Raw genomic sequence first — 25,038 nt, 5'->3', positions numbered from 1 at the left:
TGTTGAATGAAAATTTTCAACTGCTATAAACTTATCCATAATTCTTAGAATAAAAAAATATGTTAGAAGTAGTACTAAAGTACCTTATTCGTTTATAATAATTAGATTGAAAAAATATTAATAATTTCATTGGCATTGCCATTTATAATATTTAAACTGTACGTTAATTATACTATTTACAAAGGCTCGTTTTCGGTCCTTATTGAGCCCTTTTATAGCCCGCTTCATTTTTATTAAGTATAGCCTGTTTTCAGTCCAACCCATTTTCGGCCCGGTTCTTACAACGTCCTTGTACAAACGGACCAGATAAGGGCTCAAATGGGGGTCCGACACATTGAACACCCCTAGGTGGGGTTCTTCAATAATCCTTCACATTCTAATTTGAGGTCTTATTTATTTTTTTTATACTATTTATTAATTTTAATTTATATTTTATTTTTAATTTATAAATTAAAATATAATTATGTGAAATTCTATTTAATTAATCTCAATATAAATTATATAATATTAATTTTATAGAATTTTTTTATTCAAGCAGAATTAGAAATACTTAAAATTAGTATAATGTCGAGTGTTCAAAAATTAAATAAAATATTTAATGGAGAGAGTATTACCTAATTTGAGAGTGATAGGAGCAATGAAATTATGAATGCCTTTCAATTTCATTCTAAAGTAGGATAATGAAATAATAAAAGCAACCAACTTGTTATTAGAAAAATGAAGTGGGGCCATTAGCTAATTAAAATTATTGTTGGGAAAATGATCACTTAGATTGTTACTAAAGGGTTGCCTATGGGTTAATATGGATGGGCTATTGGTAGTTCATGGACTTGGATATATGAACTATTGTTAATAATTTATTAAATCACAATAAAAATAGCCCACAAAAAAATGTTTATTTTGTAGTGTGTATAAATCCTAAAAAGTATTAAAATATTAAGTACTTTACTTGATAAATATAATGAAGTACAATTATTAAGAAACATTTACTATTATTAGGTTGATACATATTAAAATAGTATAGACCAAATCTATGTAAGAATTTTGTCAATAAATTAATATATTACACAAATTCTTAAATGAGACGGTCTTACGGTGAGATCATCTCTATTAGGCTGCTTAGTGTACATTTACTGTCTTAAAAATGATCACTTATAATTTTAAAATTATCACTATTTAAAATTTTATTTTTTTTGAGAGAAACTCATTAACATGCAAGATGGCTCACGATCTATGTCAATCATGCAATGTTAAACTTTTAGACCCATTAAGTACAACCAAAGTCATATATTAGTTTGGTGACTTGTGTGAACCATAGTGAGTGCTGGATGATACATGTAGGTGTGTGGGAACATAAGAGGTATGCACAATGAGGTGCATTGAAGTCACTTGTTTATGACGGCTTTTCACTTTGATCGAACAAAGTAATGATGGGCATAATTGTGTCTTGAACAAGGCACTAAAGATCATAAGTTTTGAGGGGCTCGAACGAGTAAGAATAGTGTTTGAACGAGCAAGAATAGTGCTTGAACGAGCACTTCTAAGCAGTCAAGCTCTATTTCTGTCACGTGCAGTTTTCCGACTGTTTATCCCTCCTTTGTTGTGTGTCTCTTGTTCCATTCATCGGCACATGTCACCTATGTTGATTCCATCCCTAAATAGTATAGCCTACCTTCTCCATTCTCTTCTAGTATAATAACAATCCATTGTAAGAGTTCTTGAAGAACTTCATTATTTTCTCTACTCATAATCAAAGCTATCTATCACCGAGAACGTAGTTCAAATTGGGTGAACCTCGATGTCTTATGTATTTTACGTTCATTTCCTATTGCATTTTTGTTCCTAGTCATTAATTATAGTTGTTTTATAAATAAGAGTCTTCATTCCTTAATTATTGGTGTCTTAGGGAAAAAGTTTAAATATTTAAATACTAATTCTTCATTCATTTCAAGTCTATTTCAAACATAATTATAATTTACAATTGTTCATAGTAAAAAAAATATCTCTCCTATTAAGTACACATTTTATCATTTTAATTCTATACAACCTTCTATGATACTCCACAAAAGACTCCATGATATTTGGTATCTAAACTACTAAACCATTCATCTAAGAATTCTACCACAAAGTAATCAAACCTAAACATCAAAGGTAGTTAACCACATCATGTGGCCAAGTACTCATTAATCGAGATTAATCGACAAGTTATTGTTGTGACTTATGAGAGACCATCTATCAGTAAGGCAACATAAAAAATAAAGTGCTTATATCGTCTCATAAATTGTAATTACCTATATACGAATACGTCATTCGATGATATTATCTCAGGTAACAAATTGTGCCTTCACATACCCCTTAAACCATTTTCAATGATAGAGTTAGGAGTATATGAAGTTCTTTTACTCAAAATTTGATCCCAATGTAGTGAAAAACCAAAAACCCTCATAAAATTTTTTTTACTATGAGTTGAAATTTTCTCAAGAAAATTTTATTTACCAAACAAATAAGAAATTGACACTTGTCCAAACAACTTTTTTTAATATGTTTTTTTTCTAATTATACATAAATTTTATTTTTTAATCTGTAAGTTAAAATATAGTCAAGCGAAATCTTATTTGATTCGTCTTAATGCAAAGATTTATAATATCAAATTTTATAATTTTTAATATGCATAATTTGAAATATTAAAGATTGAATTAGCATATTAAACTGCGTGAAAAAAACGCTTTAAGTATTATATCTGTATATCCATCTAAAAAATTCAATTTTTGTTAATTTTCGAGAACATTACTTACAAGAACATCAATAGAAAACTAAAAGTGTTTTAAGGTTAATATACAAGATATGAGCTGAATTGAGTCGATCTCAACTGAACTCTTCAATAAACTTAGCCCATATTACGATTCGGTTCTATGAATTTTAATACTAATCCTTTTTAGTCCAACCAATCCGACCTAACACAATCACACCATTGTCCGCCCGACCGGTCCGTTGCTAAGACCTAACCATCAAACAACAATTCCAGACCAAAATCCACCAACTATTGGGATTTTGGGGATTTGGGGATTTGGGGGACTTGGAGTGTTCTCAATTCATCCCCACCTTCCAATTTCTATTATTCTGCATAGCAATACCACACAACACCACTTTCCAGGTGACAACTGATTGAAAATGCTAAACATTTTTATACTCAATTTGCTTCATCTCTTTTGATTCTTAATCACCAGTTGTCATTCTTTGATTTTCTCCTTGATTTTTGATAAAATTTGACTGGGTTTTTGACAATCGAAGAATTATGAGTCACCCGGCGGTGCACCCAGTGGAAGCGCCGCCACAACACACCGAAAATGGCGGAGGACCAGTTGTTCCTCGTGTAAGGATGAAGGATCTTCCCGGAATGCCTGGCACCCGTGGCGGCCTTGTTTTGCGTCTTTTTCAATCTTTCTTTGCTGTTGGAGCTTTTTTAATTATGGTTACCACCAGTGATTTTCCTACTGTGACTGCTTTTCGGTATTATTTCTTCTTATTGCTTATTTGATCTGCATTTACTATTCTTTTGATTTGGGTTTTTGGCTAATTATGAATGAATTAGGTCTTTTTTGGAATTTATGTGGGTTTCTGAAATTTCTTCACCTTATAGCTTATTTAATCCCTATTTACTCTTTTTGTTCGATTGTTTCTGCTGATTATGAATTGTTTATAGAATTTATGTGGATTCTGAAATCTTGTTTTCTGATTGCTAATTTGATCCGTTAATACTCTTTTAAAATTTTTTTAGGGTTACTATGATTTTTTTTTTTTAGTATAATGTGGGTTTCTGAAATTTTGATGGTTTTGTTGAACTTTCATGTAGTAAAAGTTGTTATACTTTGTTTTCGTTAATCTCATGTAATTTGTATACAACCAAACCTGATCTGTGTGTTACCTCACAAATTCTCAACCTTAATGTTATCATTGACAAGGGGAAGGTTTTGTACATCCGACCCTAAATCCGGCCTATGTGGTAGCCATTTAATGACGTTTGGTAATGAAAAGTTGTTAGAGCTAAACCAGGTAATCTAGGTTACTATAAGCCTAAAATACTAATTATCTAGTTAATTCAACAATCAAGTGTATCACTTTCATAATTTTGAGGGACAAATACGTTTTCGTACTTTTCATATCTGCGAGGGAAAATTATTTTTTGTTTTGATGCTAGGATTACATTCACGCTGTGAACTTTAATGATCCTGGATTTTGTCTTTGTTGGTGTCTTATTAGTGGAAAACACTTTCATCCATATCTAAGGGGCTCATAAAGCCCCTCTACCCGTTGAAATATCAATGTGCTTCGTTATGGCATGCTGACGATGTTGTAAAATCTTATTGTGAATTGACATTGTAAAACTCTATTTGATTGTTTCTCTAGAGGTTTTGCTGCATAGGTTAACTATAATTGGCATTACACTTTTTTATAGGTTATACACATTTTATAGTAATTAGAACACGCATGTAACTCACCTATATATGATCTCAACTTTATCAATGTGCTTAACATTTAGATGATGAATTATTATAGGCTTATAGCGGATACAAACAATTCCATGTTAACTGCGTGTTAAGCAAGGTCTAGCTGATTACTTTTGATGCACTTTAATCTTCTCCAGTCAATGTTGTTCAGTCACTTCTTGGTTTAACTTGACCTTGCTTAACTAGTCTTGTTACTTTTGGTTGAGTATAGATGGAAGTATAGTGTGATTGTCATCATTGTGTCACGGCATGGGAAAGGGGAGGCCATCAGGTTCTAAAGCTCATTTTTTTATGAAAATGATTTATATTTTTTGTAGTCTCTCTCTTTGGGTTGCTTATACTTCCTGCTTTGTTTATATTGTTAGCAATTCTGGCCAAGGAGCTATTTATGCAGCCGTTGTATATAGTCTTAGATTTCAGGATCAACCATTGTATGGTGTGGTACTTGATATCTGAAATCGGTCAAATGTATCTGCATTAGAAAATCATAACATATAGGAATGACTATTTATCTAGAGATTTACACTATCTCTAGGATATAGAATAGTTTCAGAGAACGACCACTACTAGGTAAAAGTTCCTCACGTGCTGCAAACCTTGGTTCTTCTCTTTCACCGTTTTTTTTGAGGTTGATGATAGTAGGTTTGATTATTTTCTATCGGCTCGACCCGACCCAACTTCAAAAGTGATTGAAGGCATTTAGTTGAAGAAATAAGTATACAGTGCCAAATGGTCATTTGTTATGCACTTTTTTCTTAATGAAATAATAGGGTAATGATGAAATGAGCTACTTGATGCAAAATAGAAGATAGGTAGCAATAACTATTGAATTTGCACGATTATTATTATCATTCCCAAAAATTTCCACCCATCATCTTGATGTCCAATAAGCAGATTTAGAAGTAGGAACATTTTGAAAGAATTATTGATCAAACTGTCTGGTGTAAAATGTTTGTTTGTACTTTTATGCTGTGGGGAGAGCATTGCAGATTCGTAACTCTTCCACTTGAAATTTTGAATGTTTTGCCATGTCGTATGCTGTGACTAATGCTGGCAGATTGGGGATGGGCTCACTAGATTCCAGTGGAAATTACAATTACATTACCAATTGTTTGATTCAGCAAAACATATGGGAAATGGAAATTAGTGCGTCAGACGCGCTACTCTGATTTGACACTTCAACTTGTGTGCCTTTACTGCCTTAAATTTTTATGTTCACCTTGCAGAATAATGGGATTTTGACTTTACAATTCTAGTAGATTTTCCTCCTATAATTTTACATGCGGTAAGACTGTATAACAGATCAACCAAGACCTGTTACCGAAACTGATAGAATGGACACTTCGAGTCTGCCCACTAACTCCTAAGAGGACACTTCCTTATTATTATTCAAAAACTGTTTTATTATTACAAGGCTGGCTTTATATATAGCCTTTAGCCCAACAACAAATATTAAACACAACACCAAGACTACTAATAGTAAAATGTCAATAAGCCCTTTGACCCAAATCATAACAAACTGCTAAGTGCTAACCCTCAAACATTTATAGTCCAAGGTGTTCCACATTCCTTATTTAAGTGTTTGTAGAGTTAAGTATTTTTTAGTAAAGTTGAATTATTTTTAAGGATTTGGAGAAAGATCAAACTTAGTGCTCAGAAACGATGCTCAGAATCTGGACTTCTATAGTCCAATCACGTGCTCTCCTTTTTTAATTGAAGTTGCAGATGATGATTGAAATCAAAGGTCACTCGAGGACAGTAAGGTTCTATACATTCAACCCTAAACCGTACCTAGGTGGGAGTAATTTGGTGGCATTGGGTGATTGGAATGTTGTATTGTTCACCAATCAATTTCCATCTTTCTGGGTAGTTATCCAAATTCTAGGCTCCGAGCCACCGCTACGATTGTATTCTAATTTTGCGTGTTATTTTGTGTTTCCAGCTACCTTGTTGCAGCTTGTGGCTTACAGATCATTTGGAGCATTTCATTGGCGGTGGTTGATATATATGCTATTTTAGTGAAACGTAGATTTCGCAGCTGTCAATTTGTCTGCTTCTTTGCTGCTGGAGATGGGGTAAGATGATGATAGTCTTTTATTTATGATTGATCATCATTCATTGTTTCTCCTAATTGTCATCTTGTTAAGCATTAAAATGTTTGGAGTGTCGTATGAGTTTTTTGCCTTTCTCTACTGGAGGAATGGAAAATGATTTTCTTATGTGATTATCGGAGAAGTAGGACGTGCTTATGTTTTCTATAGACAAGTATGCAACTTTAGGTTAACTTGCTTGTGATGCATTACAAGTAACACCCGTAAAAAAAGATGTAGAATAAGCCCACCACTCCTAGAGTTGTCTGAAAATGACCCTATTAACCGAACTATGTATGACCCGACCCGACCAAACCTAACCCAAAATAATACGAAATTAACCACTCCCAACTCCCATGATTTCTTACTCGAAACCTGACCAAACATCCAAATGGACACCTTTAACCACTCTTTAAAGAAAAGACTACCTTGTTACGAGCATGTACATAATACATCCTCTATGTTTTTTAAAGTCCACCATTTATATGGCATGCAAACGGAAGAGAGAAAATAGAGTTATATAAAGCATTAGCTGCTCAAAAGTTCACTTACATTAATCAACGTCGTATTGCAGATCACAAGTACACTTACATTTGCCGCAGCCTGTGCTTCTGCTGGTATCACCGTCCTCATTGCTAATGATCTGAGTAGCTGTGCAAAAAACCACTGTACTCAATTCGAAACCTCGACAGCCATGGCTTTTATGACTTGGTTTGCTGCGTTGCCTTCTTTTATTTTGAACTTCTGGTCACTCGCTGCTCGATGACAAAAACCGAGTCTTGTAAGAAGTCATCAGATTCTTCTCTGTGAAGCAGGTACTCCATTCAAGTCTTACTAATATATGTATAGTTTTATGTAAATTGAGGAGGAATCTGCTATTTTTGGAGATATAGTTTTGTGGGTTTTGATTTTCTTGCAAGTTTGAGGTAATTAGTTTTCTTGTTCTTGTGAAAGAAGAGGCCGAAACTTTATTTATGTGTATGAAAGGCTTACTATCACAGACGAGATGTAAAAATTTCAAAGTTTTGTGGATAAATGAATGAATTTGGTGATCAGCGTTTATGAACAAATCGGGATTTATGTTGAACTGAAATATAGATAGCTTTTTGCTTGCGATAATTTTGATGCCGCCAGAGGTGTTTAAAACAGACCTGATATTTGAAATTTGCCCAACCTTATAAATGAACCTTATTTGACCCTATTTCAAACCGACCCGAAACATCTAACACAATGACCCGAATAAACGCCTCTAGATGCCGCATTTTTAAGATTTCGATAATCCTGCAATCCTAAATGTCCAAGATTTGAATTGATCTTCATCATTCAGGTATAGGATAGCGCAAGATCGGTCTTAAAATGTATAGGATCGATCCATGGGAATTGGGATTAATAGGAGCTCCATCCTGCGTGTGTTCTTTTAGTTGGTCAGTTATCACGAGAAGATAACGGAGGTCTGGGAACTGAGATTGCCATTCAGAATGGTTTACATCCAATCATCCTGAAAGATCTGAGTTGGCCTTTTACATGACCGAAAATAGCATAGAGCCATTGAACTTTTGAAATGCTTCGAGCAAGACCACTACTAAAACATCAAAATGCGAGTTGAGATGATTGTGATGGAACATGGTGCACTTTCAATTGGTCGTCTATTGGGATGTTTGATGGGCTGAACCCTCTCTTTTGTAGCCTTGATCGGGTACATCTGTAGGATCGATGGCTAAGGTAGGGCCCAACTGAAAACAGGACGGATTGTAAATAACTATAGTAGTAGTATATGCTATCCACAATTCGATTGAAAGATTCAGCCTACTACTAACAAATTTATCATTTTGTGGCTCCACAATTCACCTTTTTTTGCCCTGATTTAAACCGAATTTATATAAACTTATTACTTCTTTCGTGTCAATATTATATTCTACTCTCTTATTCGAGTTATTTATTTATTTTTGGTTTTTTTTTTTTCACTTTCTTAGTATAGAAATATATGTGCAACCTTCAATGAATGATTGTAAACACATGAAATTTATACGTTTATTAGTATAATTTAATCAATATAAGTAATGTAACTACCGCATATAATTCTGAGGGATGGTGAGAGTAAACTTGGGCGGGAATGACGTTAAATCCGCCTTTCATTAGTAACAAAATTCTCATAATGGGATATTTCACGAGGTTTCTTCTATGTATGATACCAAAATAAGACATACTCAAACAAAGGCTTTATTTTCATTGCAAATCACCGCAATGACCAGTGTTTTATCAACTTAATAATTAAATTTTGGGCAATATTTTCTTGGTACAACAAATGTTACAATATGCAATGATAAAAAAAGAGCACAAATTTATTATGTGAACTATTAAACAATTTTATTGGATTTAATAATCTATTAGTTGGGATGAATTTGAGTGTTTTGATCAAAGTGATAAAAAAAATAATAATAAATGATTAAAATATATAAAATTTGATATGAAAATGTTTTGAGTCATATGTTACAAACCAATTATTTTAATTGGCATTGAATCTTTAAAATAGGAGTAAATGCCATTACAGTACCAGGTCCAGGGAGCCTACATTAGGGTCGCAGATCAGCTTTTAGATCAAATGTCAATTTGCAGGTCATTTTCAGACATCATGTATGAGTTTGATTGTGTTGATACAATTTTATCTATATGTTTGAGTTTGTTTCGAGTCGGCTCGAATCATTTTCAGGTCGATATCATGAGATGCAACTTTTGTCCATATAATTAACAGGAAATTATCGGCAATTAGCCACTCATCTAAGGAAATGAAAATCCACAAACATTACCCACACAAATGTTGGACTCGTCTAATTACCGAGCATATGATGATCGCATCTACACTTATCTGAATATCGAGCATATGGTCGTATTTTGAATGCTTGAATTGCCAGAAAACCTATGCACCCGTTCTGGTCGATGAAATTTGATACACTTTCACGACTAATTTAGCAAAACACAAGCCTGGCATGTTAAATATTACAAAAAAAAATTGGGATTTCTGCACATTTTCCCTACGCAAACGCCCTCCCTTCCTCCCTCTTCTTTTTACTCCCTTTCGTTTGTGAATAAATAACCACAGATATGATGGATTAATCATTTACCTAAATCGTCCTTCACACAAACGACCAGTTGATAAAAGTAAAAGCAAGACAATGGATTGCCGTCTCTTCTGCAGCAAAGACTTTCCAAGCAATTGCCTGTTCGTACGAAACATGACGACCCATTGTCGACATACAAACTCCTGAAGGTAAGCAAGAATATCCCTGTAAAAAAATGAACGCTTTCAGGTTCTGTGTTTAAACTGCAATTTCATCCAAATGAGTGATGAAACTTGTCTGTGTTACCTGTTCCATGATCCTTGAGAAGTCGGCACACAATGATTTTCGCCCTGATTCATCAAATATTTTATCTAAGGTTACATCTTGTAGCGCCACTAAAGTTGTTTCCAGCATATCAAGCCCTGCTTGGTTTGCAAAGATGAAAACTGGAGGAAACTGCAAAGTAGCAAACAATGGTTACTCACTGAGGACAGATTTTCTACTTAATGACAGTGCAAAAAAGCAGTAACAGTCATGATTGCGTAAATGACACGGAGATGCGGTAATGACAGTGATGCAGCTTTTGTACCGTCCAAAATCACGATATATCCCTTGAACTGGCCTAAAATGCGGAGTTTTTACTACACGGTCAATATGATATACAATGTGGCCTTGTTTTTGCATTTTGTTTAACTAATTATGAACACTCATTAAATTGAGGAAAAATTACCGTGAATAATACAACCCCTCGTTAATTTACTTACAATAATACCAACTTTTGATTAACCATGAATAACACCAACTTAGGAAGATTTTTTCCTAGAATAATACCAGCTTTAGTTTATTGCTAATTTAACAATTTTTTATCATATGATCTCCTATAGTTTGATTTTTTCACCCCTAAGTTGGTATTCTTCATGGTTAATCAAAAGTTGGTATTATTGTAGGAAAATAAAGCAAAAGGTTGTATTATTCCTCGTAATTTTTCCTTAAATTGTTACTGTAAGCAAAAAGTTGTACTATTCATGATACCTTAATCGAGCAGCATATGATAGCATCCTGGTGATGCCAGAGATGCTTCAACACTGTGTCATGAGCAGCAGAAGTCCTGAGCAATTCCGCTCCCATGTGGTAACTGCAGGTGACCAGACGAAATTCAGTTTTCCTACGCACAAGCGAAAGAACTTTCTCGATTTACGCAGGATGCTGAATGACATACCTATAGCTTTGACAAATCCAATGAGCTAACGTAAGAGCCTCTGGCGAACCTGGGGACAATTTTGGGCTCACTGTGGGATTTAATCCTGAAGGGGATATAGCCACTGCAACCCTTTGCACTGAAGATATCACACTACGAACATATTGACGGGCCATTGTCGCAACGTTTTCTTGCAGGCTACTCTCGTATGGGAATTGGAAGGCAATTGTCAACACCGAGCGAGTGCTACCGGATGATGATGCATCACCAGTTCCATGGTTGGTTGATGGACCCACTTCAAGACTTGAAGTTAGGTCGAGTGTTCGATTTGTTGCAGTTTCCTGTGTAAATAGAGCAAATCAATAATTCTTTCATGGTAATACAATTTATCAGGATACAGAAGACAAGGGGTACTACGAAAATTTTCAAAAACCACTTAGAATCTACGTCTTGTTCTTACAAATTTCTACAAGTTGGCCCATTAAAGCCTGAAGAACAATCAGAGTTGGTGTTCGGTATAACGAGAAGGAAGCATAGATTTTAATTTAGCATAAAAAACACACAATTGTTGCGTTCTCAATTTGAAACTAAACCGGAACAGAAGAATTAAAGAAAATTTGGGTCAGCTAATAGAAAATGGAGAACAGTCAATTTGTATTAAGACAAGTAAAACATACTGGTTTTGAATCCAAGGGAATGACACGGAAACCAGACGAAAGCAAGGGACCATCATCAGGAAACATTTCATCGATTGGAGCAAAAACAAGTTCAGAGCAGGCTCCTACTGCATTCTCGTCTATCCCACTGCATATCTGTCAACATAGTAAACAGTTAGACAGTTGGCATGAACAAACACTAGAGGAAAGCATCATTATAAAACCAAGCAATCAGTAGACTTCGCAAGTTGTCAGCGTACAGATAGACAGAATAGACCGGCCCATACCACAGTGCAAAAACAAGGCCGCATTATTCCATATAAAAACTCATACTTTCGGCCACATCAAGTGATATTCCATGGTTTAGGCGCTGATATTTGGCGGTACAATAACCGCATCACCAAGACCATAACCGCAATTTCGCACTATGGCCCATACATCACATGAACAATCATCAGAATACAAGTTAATTAACATAAGAGGGTGGGGTTGGTTACATACAATCCAACTTCACAAGAAACCGCTGGAGCAATATAACTGACTAAGAAAAAAGGAATTTGTTCTTTACTTGATTATGTTCAACTTCAATCAAGTAGGCGTAGTCTTATCAAGTCTTTGCTTTTAGAAAAAGGGTTTTTTCATTGATTGTGTTTACATGTGAAAACTAAGAAAAAAGAAAGAAAGAAAACAAGTTTCTAATTTAGCACTATAAATCAAGGTCATGTCTTAGAAGACAAGGCTGCGTGAATAGTTAAAAGCTCAATAAAATTCCTACTAAGAAGGAAGATACCTGTAGCAAATGGATGTCTCTAGATATAAAAGCATCTCCTGGAGTAAGAGAATGGCCCTCCAAACGAATCACCTCCAACATCTAGCATCCATACATCAAATGGAATCAATAATGGGATGTCAACAAGGATAAGGGAATAAAATGATAAAACTTGAAGGCAATTTTCTGTAAGAGGGAGGGTTTATAAGAACTCGTTATTTTTATTTATTAGGCTTATTTTAATGCAACTAATTTAATTAATTATGGTTGTTCTTGGGTCACTTGGGTTTCCCACAAGTAACAAGTCATTTTAGACTTATCTTGGTTTTAAGGGTGTCAGCGAGCCTTTAGGATTCTAGTGTGTGATGTAGGTTATTTAACCTAAACTTTATTGATAAGTGGACAAACGGTAATTGACATTGAAACTAAAAGAGCTTTAGTGCTTTTCATGGTTAAGAAATTGAGAGACCCATTAAACCCGAGCTTAATTATTATCCCTTTATATTCAGAAGTATTTACATGAATATTTGTCTCGCACCCCTATGAAGACAACAATATTCAACTGCCCTCAAGTTTTCCAAACTTCTAAAACTCTAAATTTTCCACTCATTGACACACCAAAATGGAAAAACACAATCCAAAAAATGCTAATCTTTGTGCCACAAATTAAATCATTTAAAAAGAGCAGGTTAAGTGAAGAAATTTATGCCAAATTTTAGTAAAAAATAAAAGCCGTACAAATAAACTTCCATGAATATAAACACTATCTTCATTCTAAAATATGAAGCCCATGGGTTCAATCATACCTCTTCATTCTCAATTGTGTGACCAAGAGGCATGATGATTTGACTTCCAGTAAATCTTGTGGCTCTCATTCCTGGAAATGCAAAAAAGTTCGCTTTTAATGCAGCAGCAGCATAGGCATCAACATTAAAATCAGCCCACTCTGAACGATGCTCTCTCAAGAATCTGACCAGCACTGCTGGAGGTACATTCTGTACAGAAATTGTTCATAGTGTCAAATTCATCGGGCCTAAACAAGTAGCTAATGGTAACTAAACAAAATAAAGACAAGCATGCTCAAATTTCATATGACTTGCAAGTTGCAACTACATATAAAACTATGCTAGTATGTAGGTCTGCTCTTTTTAACTACAATTTAAGTTTTTGGAATTAATACAAACTTTAGCACGAATGAGATAAGTAGAACCTAGGCACTATAAAGTCGAAAATGGAAAATCGCGTCAAATGGATGTTTCAAATACCTTGAGTCCTTATTCCAGAGTAATCCAACAAGATCTGACCCATAGAATCAAATGTGTGTTGGCAAAAATGGATCGCAATCACTAGAATATTATGTGATCAAAGAGTGCCCCTAAAACTAAAGGGCAAGTTTTATCGAACAAGCATCAAACCAATGCTACTATATGGATCTAAAAGTTGGGTTGTTAGAAAGGATCATTGTAGGAAGATAAATGTAGCGAAAATGTGAATGCATAGATAGATAAGCTGACATACTTTGAAACGAAGAGATTAGAAAGGGTTTAGGAATCAAACTTGATGAGAACAAGATGAAAAACAATCGTTGAAGTTGGTTTTGCAAAGTGGACAACAAAGATCCAAAGCAATAGAAGTGAATTATAAGGCTAACCTGAAGCAACATTGATGCTTTTGCACAAAGAACACCACCAATCAAAGGTAGTGTAGTGGCAGCACTTAAAGTGGCCATAAAAGTTTTGGTTGTATTACAAGCAATTATGACATCTTCAGCACTATCACAATTTAATAATGTCCAACCATCATCGGTGAATCCATTTATAGCATCATTAAAACCTCTGGAAAGACAAAAACAAGAAATTAAAAAACCCAGTTGAAAGTAGTATGTTATTTACATACAGAAGTTAACAAAGATACAATACTATAATAATGCATGTCTAATAATCACAAATGCACCTGCTCAATCTCTGACTAAATGTACGTAAAACAGCCGGTTGCCTACCCAAGCCATATACGATCTCCCCACTTGTCTCTTGTGCAATTTGTCGTATGTAGCGTAGCGCCTACATCAAGAAAGAAATGTTTGGTTAGATACAGCTGTGATGTTAAACTTGAATACTTTTCAATTGGTAATTTTTTTCCACAAAGTTATTTTGGCAAAGATTTAAAATAAAAGATGACCTCTGCTTTAAGTAATCAGTTACTTTATGTAGGGTAATAAATTATCACTGAATAGTACAGAAATAGCCATCATCACCCTCCAGAGTTCGGGAATACCATTTTGTTAATCCATTTAGGTCATGATTGGCAATCAGCAGCGGATCTTGAGCCGAAAGTTAAAGGGGGTCAAGTTATTCTCCAAACAAAAAAGGGGGGCCAAGATTCAAACTCGCAACCTTTTCATTTATAACTGAGCTCTTGACCACTAAACCACATATATATAATAGGAATTAGGCAATATTTTGGATTTATAACATGACCCAAAAATTTTCACAGGGTCAAGCCCCATTTGGCCCTACAAAGGATCGTACAATGCCGGCAACCAAATACCCAAGGAAAATTAGTAATCGAATTTGATGTAAATACACACTTACTGCTATCGTCATCTTCTGGGCCACAACTTTTGATGATTGGTACAACGGCCGCAGCACCTCGGGAACACTCCATGCCTATGAAGATTTATACAATTAAGCATTTCTCAAAGCAGCAGCGATATCAATTAAGCACGGGATGGCACACAACAAACCTCGAGGTTAAGGTGGTCTACTATATGGATTATTGAGCCTCCGCCTTCACAAGGTCTAATGAGATAGCCACTCGGAAGCATATCAGCTCTTATGAATTGAGGAGTGGCAGGGTTTGGTCCAGAACCGGATAGAGATCTCTCGCAAACCTTAATCATTCAAATGAAATCAGCATCAACAAGGGTCTCTTCCTGATTTAGAAAAATACATTACAAAAGCTCATTTATAGATGCATGCATTTGCATTCAGTCCACAAACACAAAAAGAATGTGTCACTAGCAAACATAATATAGAATTACAAGAAATATCATTCACATTCTAGGATATACTATCAGGGTGTCCATAAAGGTCCACAACTTTCTAGAATTAGTAATGGTTGGATTTCCCACATGTGCACTTATATGTACGAATAGGAGTGGGGTAAAAACCATGCCACATCTGACAACTTCTCCTTTAGAGAGGAACATGAAACAACAGTTGCAAAAAGAATACGGATGGTGTAGCCTCAGAATTTACATACCACTATACTGCCATTTTCTAAAGTTGTGGTATACCGTAAAGTCCAGAAATCCCGTGCAGGAGCCAAAGTAGTAGGAGCATATATCTGGAAGAAACTAATTTCAGTAACCCAAAGAGAAATACAAACATAAAGAGTAAAAGCATAAAGCTAAAAAAACAGCCTTGTGGCAATTTATCTTACTTGTGTATAGATAAGTTCAATTGTTCCTCCATTGCCAGCAGGAAACATAGTAAACACTTCAAGGCTCCGACAATCACGGAACCATGATGTACGATCTTTAAGAATCTCTGCAATCTGGTAAATCATATAATTTAACACTCGTGATATTTTGTGATGTAAATAACTTAACAAATATGTCTTAATCAAATTACCTTTGTAGGCTCTAAACTAACAAGACCGCAAGCTCGGGCTGCCACTCCGCTGCAACGATGTGAAATGGCAAAAATCCCAACCGAATCCGGACCAGGCTGCAATATGTATAGCAAGCAAACCGGTTAGATTAGTATCTTTAAAAGGTACAAGATAGGAGGCTTAGTCTTCGATCTTCGTCCTTAATTTGGAGGCAACTTCAAGGTCCACCAACCTTCATCCCAGGCATCTGGACCCAATCAACAGCGGTCCCTGTTGCCTTTGAGAGGAACTCTGCCAATGTCTCCTCCGCAATAGATAGGAGTCTGTTAACAAACACAAAAATGAGGAGTGTATGTATTATAAAAAGGAAGCATATCACTCGTACGGAAAATAAATAGACCAAAAAGGTCAAAAACACATATATTTACCCAGCAGGATTATTAGCATCTCTATTAGAATGCTGTGGAGTGGTGACCACAGGCTCACTGCTTCCATCCACAATTGGTGCCTGTTAGAAAGCATCATTAAATCTAATTAAAATTTGATGTGTATGTATGTTTGTATAATGCATGTGTGTGTATATATATAAGAAAATTCAATTGCATTACTACCCATTTGATATTCAATTCCAACAACAGGAAGCAACTGAGCTATAATTATAATGACACTATTAGAAACAAGAATATCCTAGCCCCACAAACGAAACATTGGATACTTAAAAAAGACCATGTGTGGTCTACAAACATAGAAAGCAAGTTACAAATTTTAGAAGATTGAAAAAAGGGAAATTTGCAATTTGACAATTTAGATTTCAGTTTTTAGACCATTTTTAAGAGCTCATCCATAGAAGATAGAACGTATACACTAGAACATACGTCCCCAGCTAATTCGATTTTCGATTTCACAATTTGCTCAAAACGGTCCAAAAGCCCAAAACCGACTATGTTTGCTTTTTTCGATTTGCAGTTCACAAGGAGATTAGTCAACCATGTAATACTTCACATATGTATATGTAGATCATCAAGAGAAGGACCACCAAAAAACCATGGAATAAGAACCAGCAAATTGAAAACAGAAAACATGCCAAAAAAAGCTCTTAATATATGCATTATTCAAAATTCCCAATATTGAAAAACCTCCCTTTGCCCAAAATTCCTGATCTATATAATTATGGTAACAAAATCAAGAATTACAGCATTTATAGCAATGTAAGAACATACTGTCTGAAGTTGTTGACGCATAAACCCATTTTCACAAACCAATTGTGAAACCTGCTTCTGCAACCGATCATTCTCTTCCATTAACAATTTGTTCATAGCAGTTAATTTCCTATTGACTGTTTGTAACCTTGATGACTCTTTCTTCTGCTTTTCCCTACACCTGCAAAAACACCCACAAACCCAAAATTGACATAATTCTATACCCGGAAACCAAATTAGCAACAAAAACAAGCAGAAATTCCAACCGAAAATTAGAAACCCAAAATCAACTGGAGTATTTTTACATACCCAAAAACAAAGTTATCAAGAAAAACAAGCAGCAATTTGAAACCATAATTCGAAACCCAAAACTAAACATACCCAGAAATCAAATTAGCAAGAAGAACAAGCATAATATCCAACCAAAAATTAGAAACCAAAATTAACATGAGTTTATTTACATACCCAAAAACTAAATTAGCAAGATAAACAAGCAGCAATTTAAACCCATAATTAGAAACCCAAAACTAAACATACCCAGAAACCAAAGCAACAAGAAAAACAAGCAGAAAATCAAACCAAAATTAGAAACCCAAAATTAACAGGAGTATTTTTGTATACCAAGAAACCAAATAAGCAAGAAAAACAAGCAGAAATTTGAACCCATGATTAGAAACCCATAATTAAATATACCCAGAAACCAAAATAGCAAGAAAAATAAGCAAAAAAATAAACCGACCTTCTATTTTGGAACCAAACTTTGATCTGTTTAGGCTCAATGTTAGATAAAATCGGGCATTCCCTAATCAATTGTTGACGGCGTAAAGAACTAGGTTTAGGGCATTCAACATAAACCCTTTCCAAAGCTTCAACTTGTTCTGCTGTATATCTTACATACTTTCCAGTATCGTTAGCTGCAGCAGCCATGTGTTGCAACATTCCACTGCTTCCACTTCCACTGCTAGTCTCTCTATGTGCTACCATCGCCATTTTCTCTCCTCCCTCTCCTAAATTCTTCAGTTTGTTGACAAAGAGAGAGAGGGAGGTCCCAAAAATGATGGGTTTTCTTTCTTTTGAGCTGGAAGTTGAAAAACTACAAGAAAACAGGCTGAAAAACTTGTAACAAATTTGTACTTTAGTACCAAAACATAATTCAAGCAACGATCATGCTAAAAAAAGACTTAGTTTTTATACTGAAATGGAGTAAAAGGAAGTGAGAAAAGTTGAATTATGAGGAAAATGAAAGTAAAAATTAATGGGTATTGGGTGTTTTAGCGTTTAAGAACGAAAAAAGCTGGTACATTTAGGAAGAATACCCTAGAAAGAACAGCCATGGATGAATTATGGTTGTTGTCTGATAAGAGTAATTCATGGTGTAAACTGTAAAGGAAGAGAGAGAAAGAGAGGTGAGTGGGAAGAACAGTAGAGAGAGAGAGGGGTAGTGGGTAGGAGTCAGAAGGAGGAATAGTGTACTGTTGGGCTAGAGTCTAGAGAGAGAAAGAGGAAGAAAGAATGAAGAAAAAGGAAGAGAGAAAAGGTGGTGATAGGTGTTGTTGTTTCAAATGTTCTGTGATTGAATAGTCTGTTTTTTTACTGTTTATTATGACACGATTTTAAATAAAAAATTCGTATTTAATAATTAGATTATTTAACTTATATTCTTATGCAATAATTTTTAATTAATAACTGTAATTTGTAAATCACCATATAAAGACAAAAAAATAATAAGAAAAAAACAAAATCAAAAGAGGTAAATTAAAATCACAAAACTTTTAGCCTATCAAATCCTACCACATAAGAGTGATTTGTTAATTTTAAAAAACTCTATTATTTACTAGGATTTCCTCTATTTCAATATAATGCACTTTAAACAAAAAGTTTTCCTTAAAGTTGTTCGCACAAGAAATATGTATGAGAAAAAAAAATTTAAATAATTAATATATTATTTTATTGAATAATAAATCTAATGAAGCGAAAAGAGATGATACACATAGGAAAATTTTATATCAATAACTCAATTTTTCATTCTGAATAATCTCAACTTTAGATTATTTTTTAATAAACTAACCTTTGTCCTTAATTTGTTGTCAGCATGTTAACAGGATATGTTGATAACAAAATAAGCGCAAAGGTTTAATTATATACTCCATATAAAAGGTTATGCTAATAGCAAACAAAGAGTAAATGTTAGATTATTAAAAAATAATCTAATGATGAAATTATTCACGGTGGATGAGTAAATTTTGGATTAATAATATCATTTATTCCTAAAGAATATTAAAGAAAAGTTAGTGAAAAAAATATGAGAACCATAACTATTAAAAAATTATTTTTTATAAAGTTAGTGGGAAACATGTGAGACTATAAACAATATAAAATATTATAATAAATTTAGTGGAAAATATATAAAAATCATAAGATAAAATATTAAAATGAGGATGAATAAGGTTAATTGTCCAAAATTTGTAATATAAATAGAAACTTTTTTTTGTTAACAATAAGTAAAACAACCCAAAATAATAAATAAAAACTACTTAAAAAACAAAAAGAATAATAATTTTTTTCTTTCTCAATAAAATAACCTTAAATAAAAAATTAATATTTTACTAATAAATGAACTATTTAACTCCTATATAAAATGTGTCTGACTCACATCTTTTATTAATAGAATAAAATATTTGGGTTTTTTTTCTTTGTATTGTATTGTGGTAGGCTCGTTTCTCAATATTCGTTTCTTTGGCTTCAGTTATCGGCTCATAAATGGAAAGAGAGAAAGAGGGAAGTAGTAAGTTAGTAGTAACTCGTAAGACTTGGTTATTACTCTTTGTTTTGGTGTGGAATATTTATTAACACCAAATAGTAAACACAATATTATCAGCTACCAAACTCTCCCTTAATCACCCAATTATCAACCAAGCCAACTGCAAAGTAAATCTATCTGCTCCCTCACAAAAACATCCGTATCCAACTTTTATATTTTCATGCCATTTTGAATTAGTACAAAATAATCTACATCTAAAAATATTTATTAGATGAAAATATGGCAAAGCCAATAGAAAAATCTTCATGTATCAGCGTTATAGAATAACACTTGGAAATGCATTTCTACTTAAAAGAAATTTGTTTAATTATTTAAAAGTATAAAACAAGAATAAAAATAATATACTGAATCACGATAAACTAATAATAAATTGACAAAAAAAATAATGAGTTGGATTAGTAATTAATAAAAGCTTTCTCCCTTATATGTGGATTCCCGACCTCACCTTATGAAAAAATAATTCCATAAAAACAAGAATAAATCTAATATCGACTTAGTGCAGAATAAAATATTGTGAACCACTGTTTGATTGTCTAATCTACACTGGTCACACCATAATTTCCACTTTACTCACTCACATATAAGGTTGATACATAGTACTCTTATTTTAATGTACGCTAAGTCCATTAAGAAATAACGTGTCAAGTAGTACTACTTCCTCTGTCTTATTTTACTCGCCATATAATAGAGTTGTTCATAGGCGAGCTACCCCCAGGCTTGATCCATTTGGCTCGGAAAAGGAGCGGGTATGGACAATGTTTTTCAAAAAATTTTCAAGTTTGGATAGGTAATACTCGCCTGCCAAGATAAATGGGGATAGCGACACCAAAGAATTCCCACGGGTATACCTACCCGCCCCCTTAGTTTAATATATTATTTATTAAATAATTAATTCTATTAATTATTAAACTAGTACTACTACATGACCCATAACCAACTTTAGTAATTAGTATATCCATGCCCAACTTTAGTTTATTATTCTTGTACTATCCCTAGGGTTTGCTTCTTTTAGATTTTAAAGTTTCTAATTCTACTGTCTACATTTAATATTTTTAACCCTCAAAGGACCCTAGCAGTCGGTTATCAAAGTTCAAACAAGTAGCCTACTCCACCTTCTATATTCAATATACAATATTCATGTAATTTTAGTATTTTGAGACATTATATACATTTAGAATTTTTAGACAATTTATTATATTTTAATTGTTATTAAAACTTAACTTTATAATATAATTTATATTTTTATTTTTTAATTTTTATATAAGATATACCCGTCCACGCGCGAGTCCCGTCCGCTTTAAAAATGGGCGGGTAGCGACAATAAAATATGCCTGTACGGACTTTTAAATATTGAGCCCGCAGGTAGAATTTTTAGGTACTACCCAGTCCGCTATCCCGCTCAAGCCTGCTTATAAACAGCTCTACCAGTATACAACGACTTTGCACAAGCATTATAAAATGAGTATCTTTATGTTAAAAAGACCATTATGATCCCTAATGAAATGATTAGATTTAAAAAATGTAACAAAATAATGAAAAAGAGGAACTACATGTTTAATGCAACTTGAGTTTTATAAGTTTGGCCCAACGTCAACATTGAGAAAAGATGGTTTGTTTCTCCCTGATTCATGGGTCATAGTTAGAGGTGTTCAATTGATCGGGTTGGATGGGGTTAAAATTTAAATGGGCTGGATCGGGCGGTTATGTCAAATGTTAAATGGGTCGGGGCGGGTCAAACTTGTTTGAATACGACCCACTTTGAGCCGTTTTTAAAAAGTTCATAAAATAGTTTTTTTTATTATACTTTATGGTCCATTAGGTCAATTCAACAATGAATATAGCAATGTCATATAAAAAAGTGGTAAAATATTTTTTACAACCAATTCATATAACTATCCGAATCGGCCCGACCCGACCCTTTATATAAAAGCCCATTAATGACCCGACTCATTATTAACATGACCCATTAAAATGTAATTTGACCTTTGAATCGTTGGGTCGACCCGCCCCTTGAACAGCTCCAGTCACAGCCCATCGGTGTAATGAGGCAACCTAGTTTACTATACTTGGACATAATTGATATAAATTAATACTAACATGATAAGTATAGTTTTTTAATCGTTCTCAACTTTTTATTGTAATGTACTAGATGGTAAGATGAGAAAAGAAGTCTAGAGTAGCTTCAATTGAACCTAGCACATCATATGATAAAAGTGATGCAATCTCAACGCTATGCCATCTTTAACGAGATTTAAATTACACGAATAAGAAAAAAAAATGTATAATAGAAAAAATAGATCATTTTTATTAATAAAAGAAAGAAAATGAGAAGAAAAAAAATTCTATAAAATCTTTTAAACCTTCTAAATTTGAAAATATATAGAAGAAATAAAAGCTCAAAACTATCCTATAATTACGTCACTTTCTAATCACTTTCTTTACCAAAAAAAATATATCAAATGAGATGAAAATATGCCTCATATTTCTATTTTACAATGCTTTTTTTCGTATAACATATAAAGGATGAAATTATCATTTAATCCAAAAATATATAGCATAAATATATCGAGGAAAAATAAACTAATATTCTAAGATAAATACAAAAAACATAATCAAGAAAAATCTAAAGTTTTATTACTTTATATGATCCAAATAAAAATTATAGATACTATGATAAGAATAAAATGTAATCTTACAAAAGGTATGTGAGTCAAGATTAAGCATAATGGAGTGATTTACAATGGGATTATAGAAGTATATTATGAATATTTGTCAACCTAGGAAGAAGTATATACAACTTTTTAAAACTCTTCCAAAGTCATATAGCATAATTATTATTCCATTTATATGTCAAAAGGATATGACTTGTGAGTGGGCAATTATACAAGGGGATAAATAGGTATATCACTCATTACCCCAAAAGTCCTACAAGAATTTTGAATTTAATCTTTTTATTCTTAATTATTAATTTGTCTTATTTTCTATTTTAATCTGTTTTAATAATTTTATTTGATTTTATATAACACTATTAATTTATCTATATATATATATATTATCTTTCTTATTTCTAAATAAATAATCACTTTAACTCACTATATTCAATATTTTAGATTTTGTATAATATGTAAATGGGATTTAATGAAAGGAGATGAGAATCTACTATTAAGAATTCATCATCTACGCATGCCCTAATGGGATCAAAAGGTGCAAACCAATCATTTCTTTTAGCTTTTTCTCCTTGAGCCAAGCATAATTTCTCAAAAGGCGTCCACATGAAAGTTTGGTAGGCATTTTATTTGTTTAGTGCTGGTTTCTTTGATATTCCCATCAATTTATTTTAGTTGTCACGTTTAATTTTGACATACTATTTAATACACTAATTTAATTCTACATATTTTTAATTATGTATAATTAAAAATTATATAAATTTAATATTAATAAAATTTATATTGAGACGAATCAAACAAGATCCCACATGACTATATTTCGATGTCTAGATTAAGAATAAAATACAAATTAAACGTGATTGATAAATAGTGTCAAAAAACTAAATGGGCAACTCAAATAAACCGAAGAGAGTATTAAAAAATAAAAATAAAAATAAAAATAAAAACTTAATACTCCCTCCGAACCAATTTAGATGATCCATTTGCTTGGGCACAGTTATTAAGGATGGTGTGGGGTCCATTAAAAAGGGTAAGTAGTGAATGGTAAGTAGTGAAGGATAGTTGGGTAAGTAAGGTATATGGAGGTATATTCGTAATTACTTGTGTGAACTAAGGATATTTAGGTAAAAAACATTAACAAAAATAGAAATGGGACAACTAAAAAGACTTTGTCAAATAAAAAAATGGGACAACTAAATTGATTCGGAGGGAGTATAATTTAACTGGAAAAAATACTTGATAAGTCTTATTCTAATCACTTTTCGTTACAAATTCAATCTCATTCATTATCCCCGGTTTTAAAATATTATCAATAAAAAACATGTTTCTAAGGTAAAAGCTTCATATTAAAATGACACAACATATTCTATGTATGAAATTAAAACAAAACATATTTTCATTATCATTATTTAAAACTATTAGTAATCAAGACTCTCGATTCATGTAAATATTAGTGCAGGGAGATTTCTCTTATCACCTTTCTTCATTTGAAAGGGTTTAAGCCTACCTAAATTCTTGTGAGAGACGATCTCTTTGAGAGACCATCTCTAATTGAGCCGACACATTATATATTTTTGGAAAAATTACCCTGAATAATACGAACTTTCACTAATTTTCCTACAATAATATGAACTTTCAATTAACCATGAATAATATGAACTTTAATACATATTTTCCGCTAGCATACCTGACCGGTTCTTTACCTGGAGAAACGGTAAATTTCCTATTTCTTCATTATGCTAGCGGGATATATGTATCAAAGTTCGTATTTTATTCATAGTTAATTGAAAGTTCGTATTATTGTAGGAAAATTAGTGAAAGTTCGTATTATTCAGGGTAATTTTTCTTACTTAGTTTTATCAGCCAAAAAATTTTTTTTTAAAGAATGAGTAAGTTTACCGGTAACAGGTAAAATGGTATGCCAGCGGGAAATATGTATCAAAATTCGTATTATTCATGGTTAATTGAAAGTTCGTATTATTGTAAGAAAATCAGTGAAAGTTCGTATTATTCAGGGTAATTTTTCCTATATTTTTTGAAATATTATAAGTAGGCATTAAAATAATATAAGTAGACATTTAAAATGTTGAAAGTAAGCATTAAAAATACAGTAAGTAATCATTAAAAATAATATAAGTATGCATTAAGAATACGATAAGTAAACGTTAATCTTTAACGGGCCGGGCTTAAGATACGTCTCTTGAGAGACTAGCTGTTAAGCCTATCTTTCTAGATCATAGTAAAATGATTCAGAGCGCTTAGAAAACCGATGTCATTTCTTCCTTTGAATGTGCCTGTAAAGTATACACTGCGAATCAAGTGTGGCCTTAGGCCGCCATATTGTGGGACGAAACGAACAAAATGGGTGGAGCAGTTAGTCGACACAAGACAAGTAAACCCTTTTTTTTTCATCCATAACAAAAAGACCTCTTAAATGGTTCATCAATGATGATCATCAAC

General features: G+C 33.1%; 2 protein-coding genes across 2 annotated transcripts; one reads left to right on the top strand and one right to left on the bottom strand.

The window, feature by feature from the left end:
* The first annotated feature begins 2,860 nt into the window (after nucleotides 1-2,860).
* LOC130805990 (CASP-like protein 5A2) lies at nucleotides 2,861-8,517 on the top strand. The gene is made up of 3 exons (XM_057670874.1): nucleotides 2,861-3,510; nucleotides 6,451-6,583; nucleotides 7,173-8,517. Exons 1-3 carry the CDS (start codon nucleotides 3,296-3,298, stop codon nucleotides 7,362-7,364), a joined length of 540 nt encoding a protein of 179 aa, XP_057526857.1. The 5' UTR covers nucleotides 2,861-3,295; the 3' UTR covers nucleotides 7,365-8,517.
* An 829-nt stretch (nucleotides 8,518-9,346) lies between these two features.
* LOC130805989 (homeobox-leucine zipper protein REVOLUTA) lies at nucleotides 9,347-18,663 on the bottom strand. Its single transcript, XM_057670871.1, has 18 exons — nucleotides 17,831-18,663; nucleotides 17,113-17,272; nucleotides 16,321-16,400; nucleotides 16,125-16,215; nucleotides 15,913-16,008; nucleotides 15,722-15,835; nucleotides 15,542-15,625; nucleotides 15,024-15,170; nucleotides 14,872-14,946; nucleotides 14,234-14,340; nucleotides 13,932-14,115; nucleotides 13,087-13,275; nucleotides 12,302-12,382; nucleotides 11,533-11,667; nucleotides 10,877-11,196; nucleotides 10,690-10,792; nucleotides 9,964-10,113; nucleotides 9,347-9,882 (listed from the first exon to the last, which is right to left on the bottom strand). The coding sequence occupies exons 1-18, from the start codon at nucleotides 18,079-18,081 to the stop codon at nucleotides 9,733-9,735; spliced, it is 2,517 nt and encodes an 838-aa protein (XP_057526854.1). The 5' UTR covers nucleotides 18,082-18,663; the 3' UTR covers nucleotides 9,347-9,732.
* Nucleotides 18,664-25,038: the final 6,375 nt, after the last annotated feature.

The sequence above is a fragment of the Amaranthus tricolor genome, chromosome 2, assembly GCF_026212465.1.
Source record: "Amaranthus tricolor cultivar Red isolate AtriRed21 chromosome 2, ASM2621246v1, whole genome shotgun sequence".
Classification (NCBI taxonomy): domain Eukaryota; kingdom Viridiplantae; phylum Streptophyta; class Magnoliopsida; order Caryophyllales; family Amaranthaceae; genus Amaranthus; species Amaranthus tricolor.
Note: the sequence above shows the minus strand (reverse complement) of the source record. Positions and strands in the feature narration are given on the sequence as shown.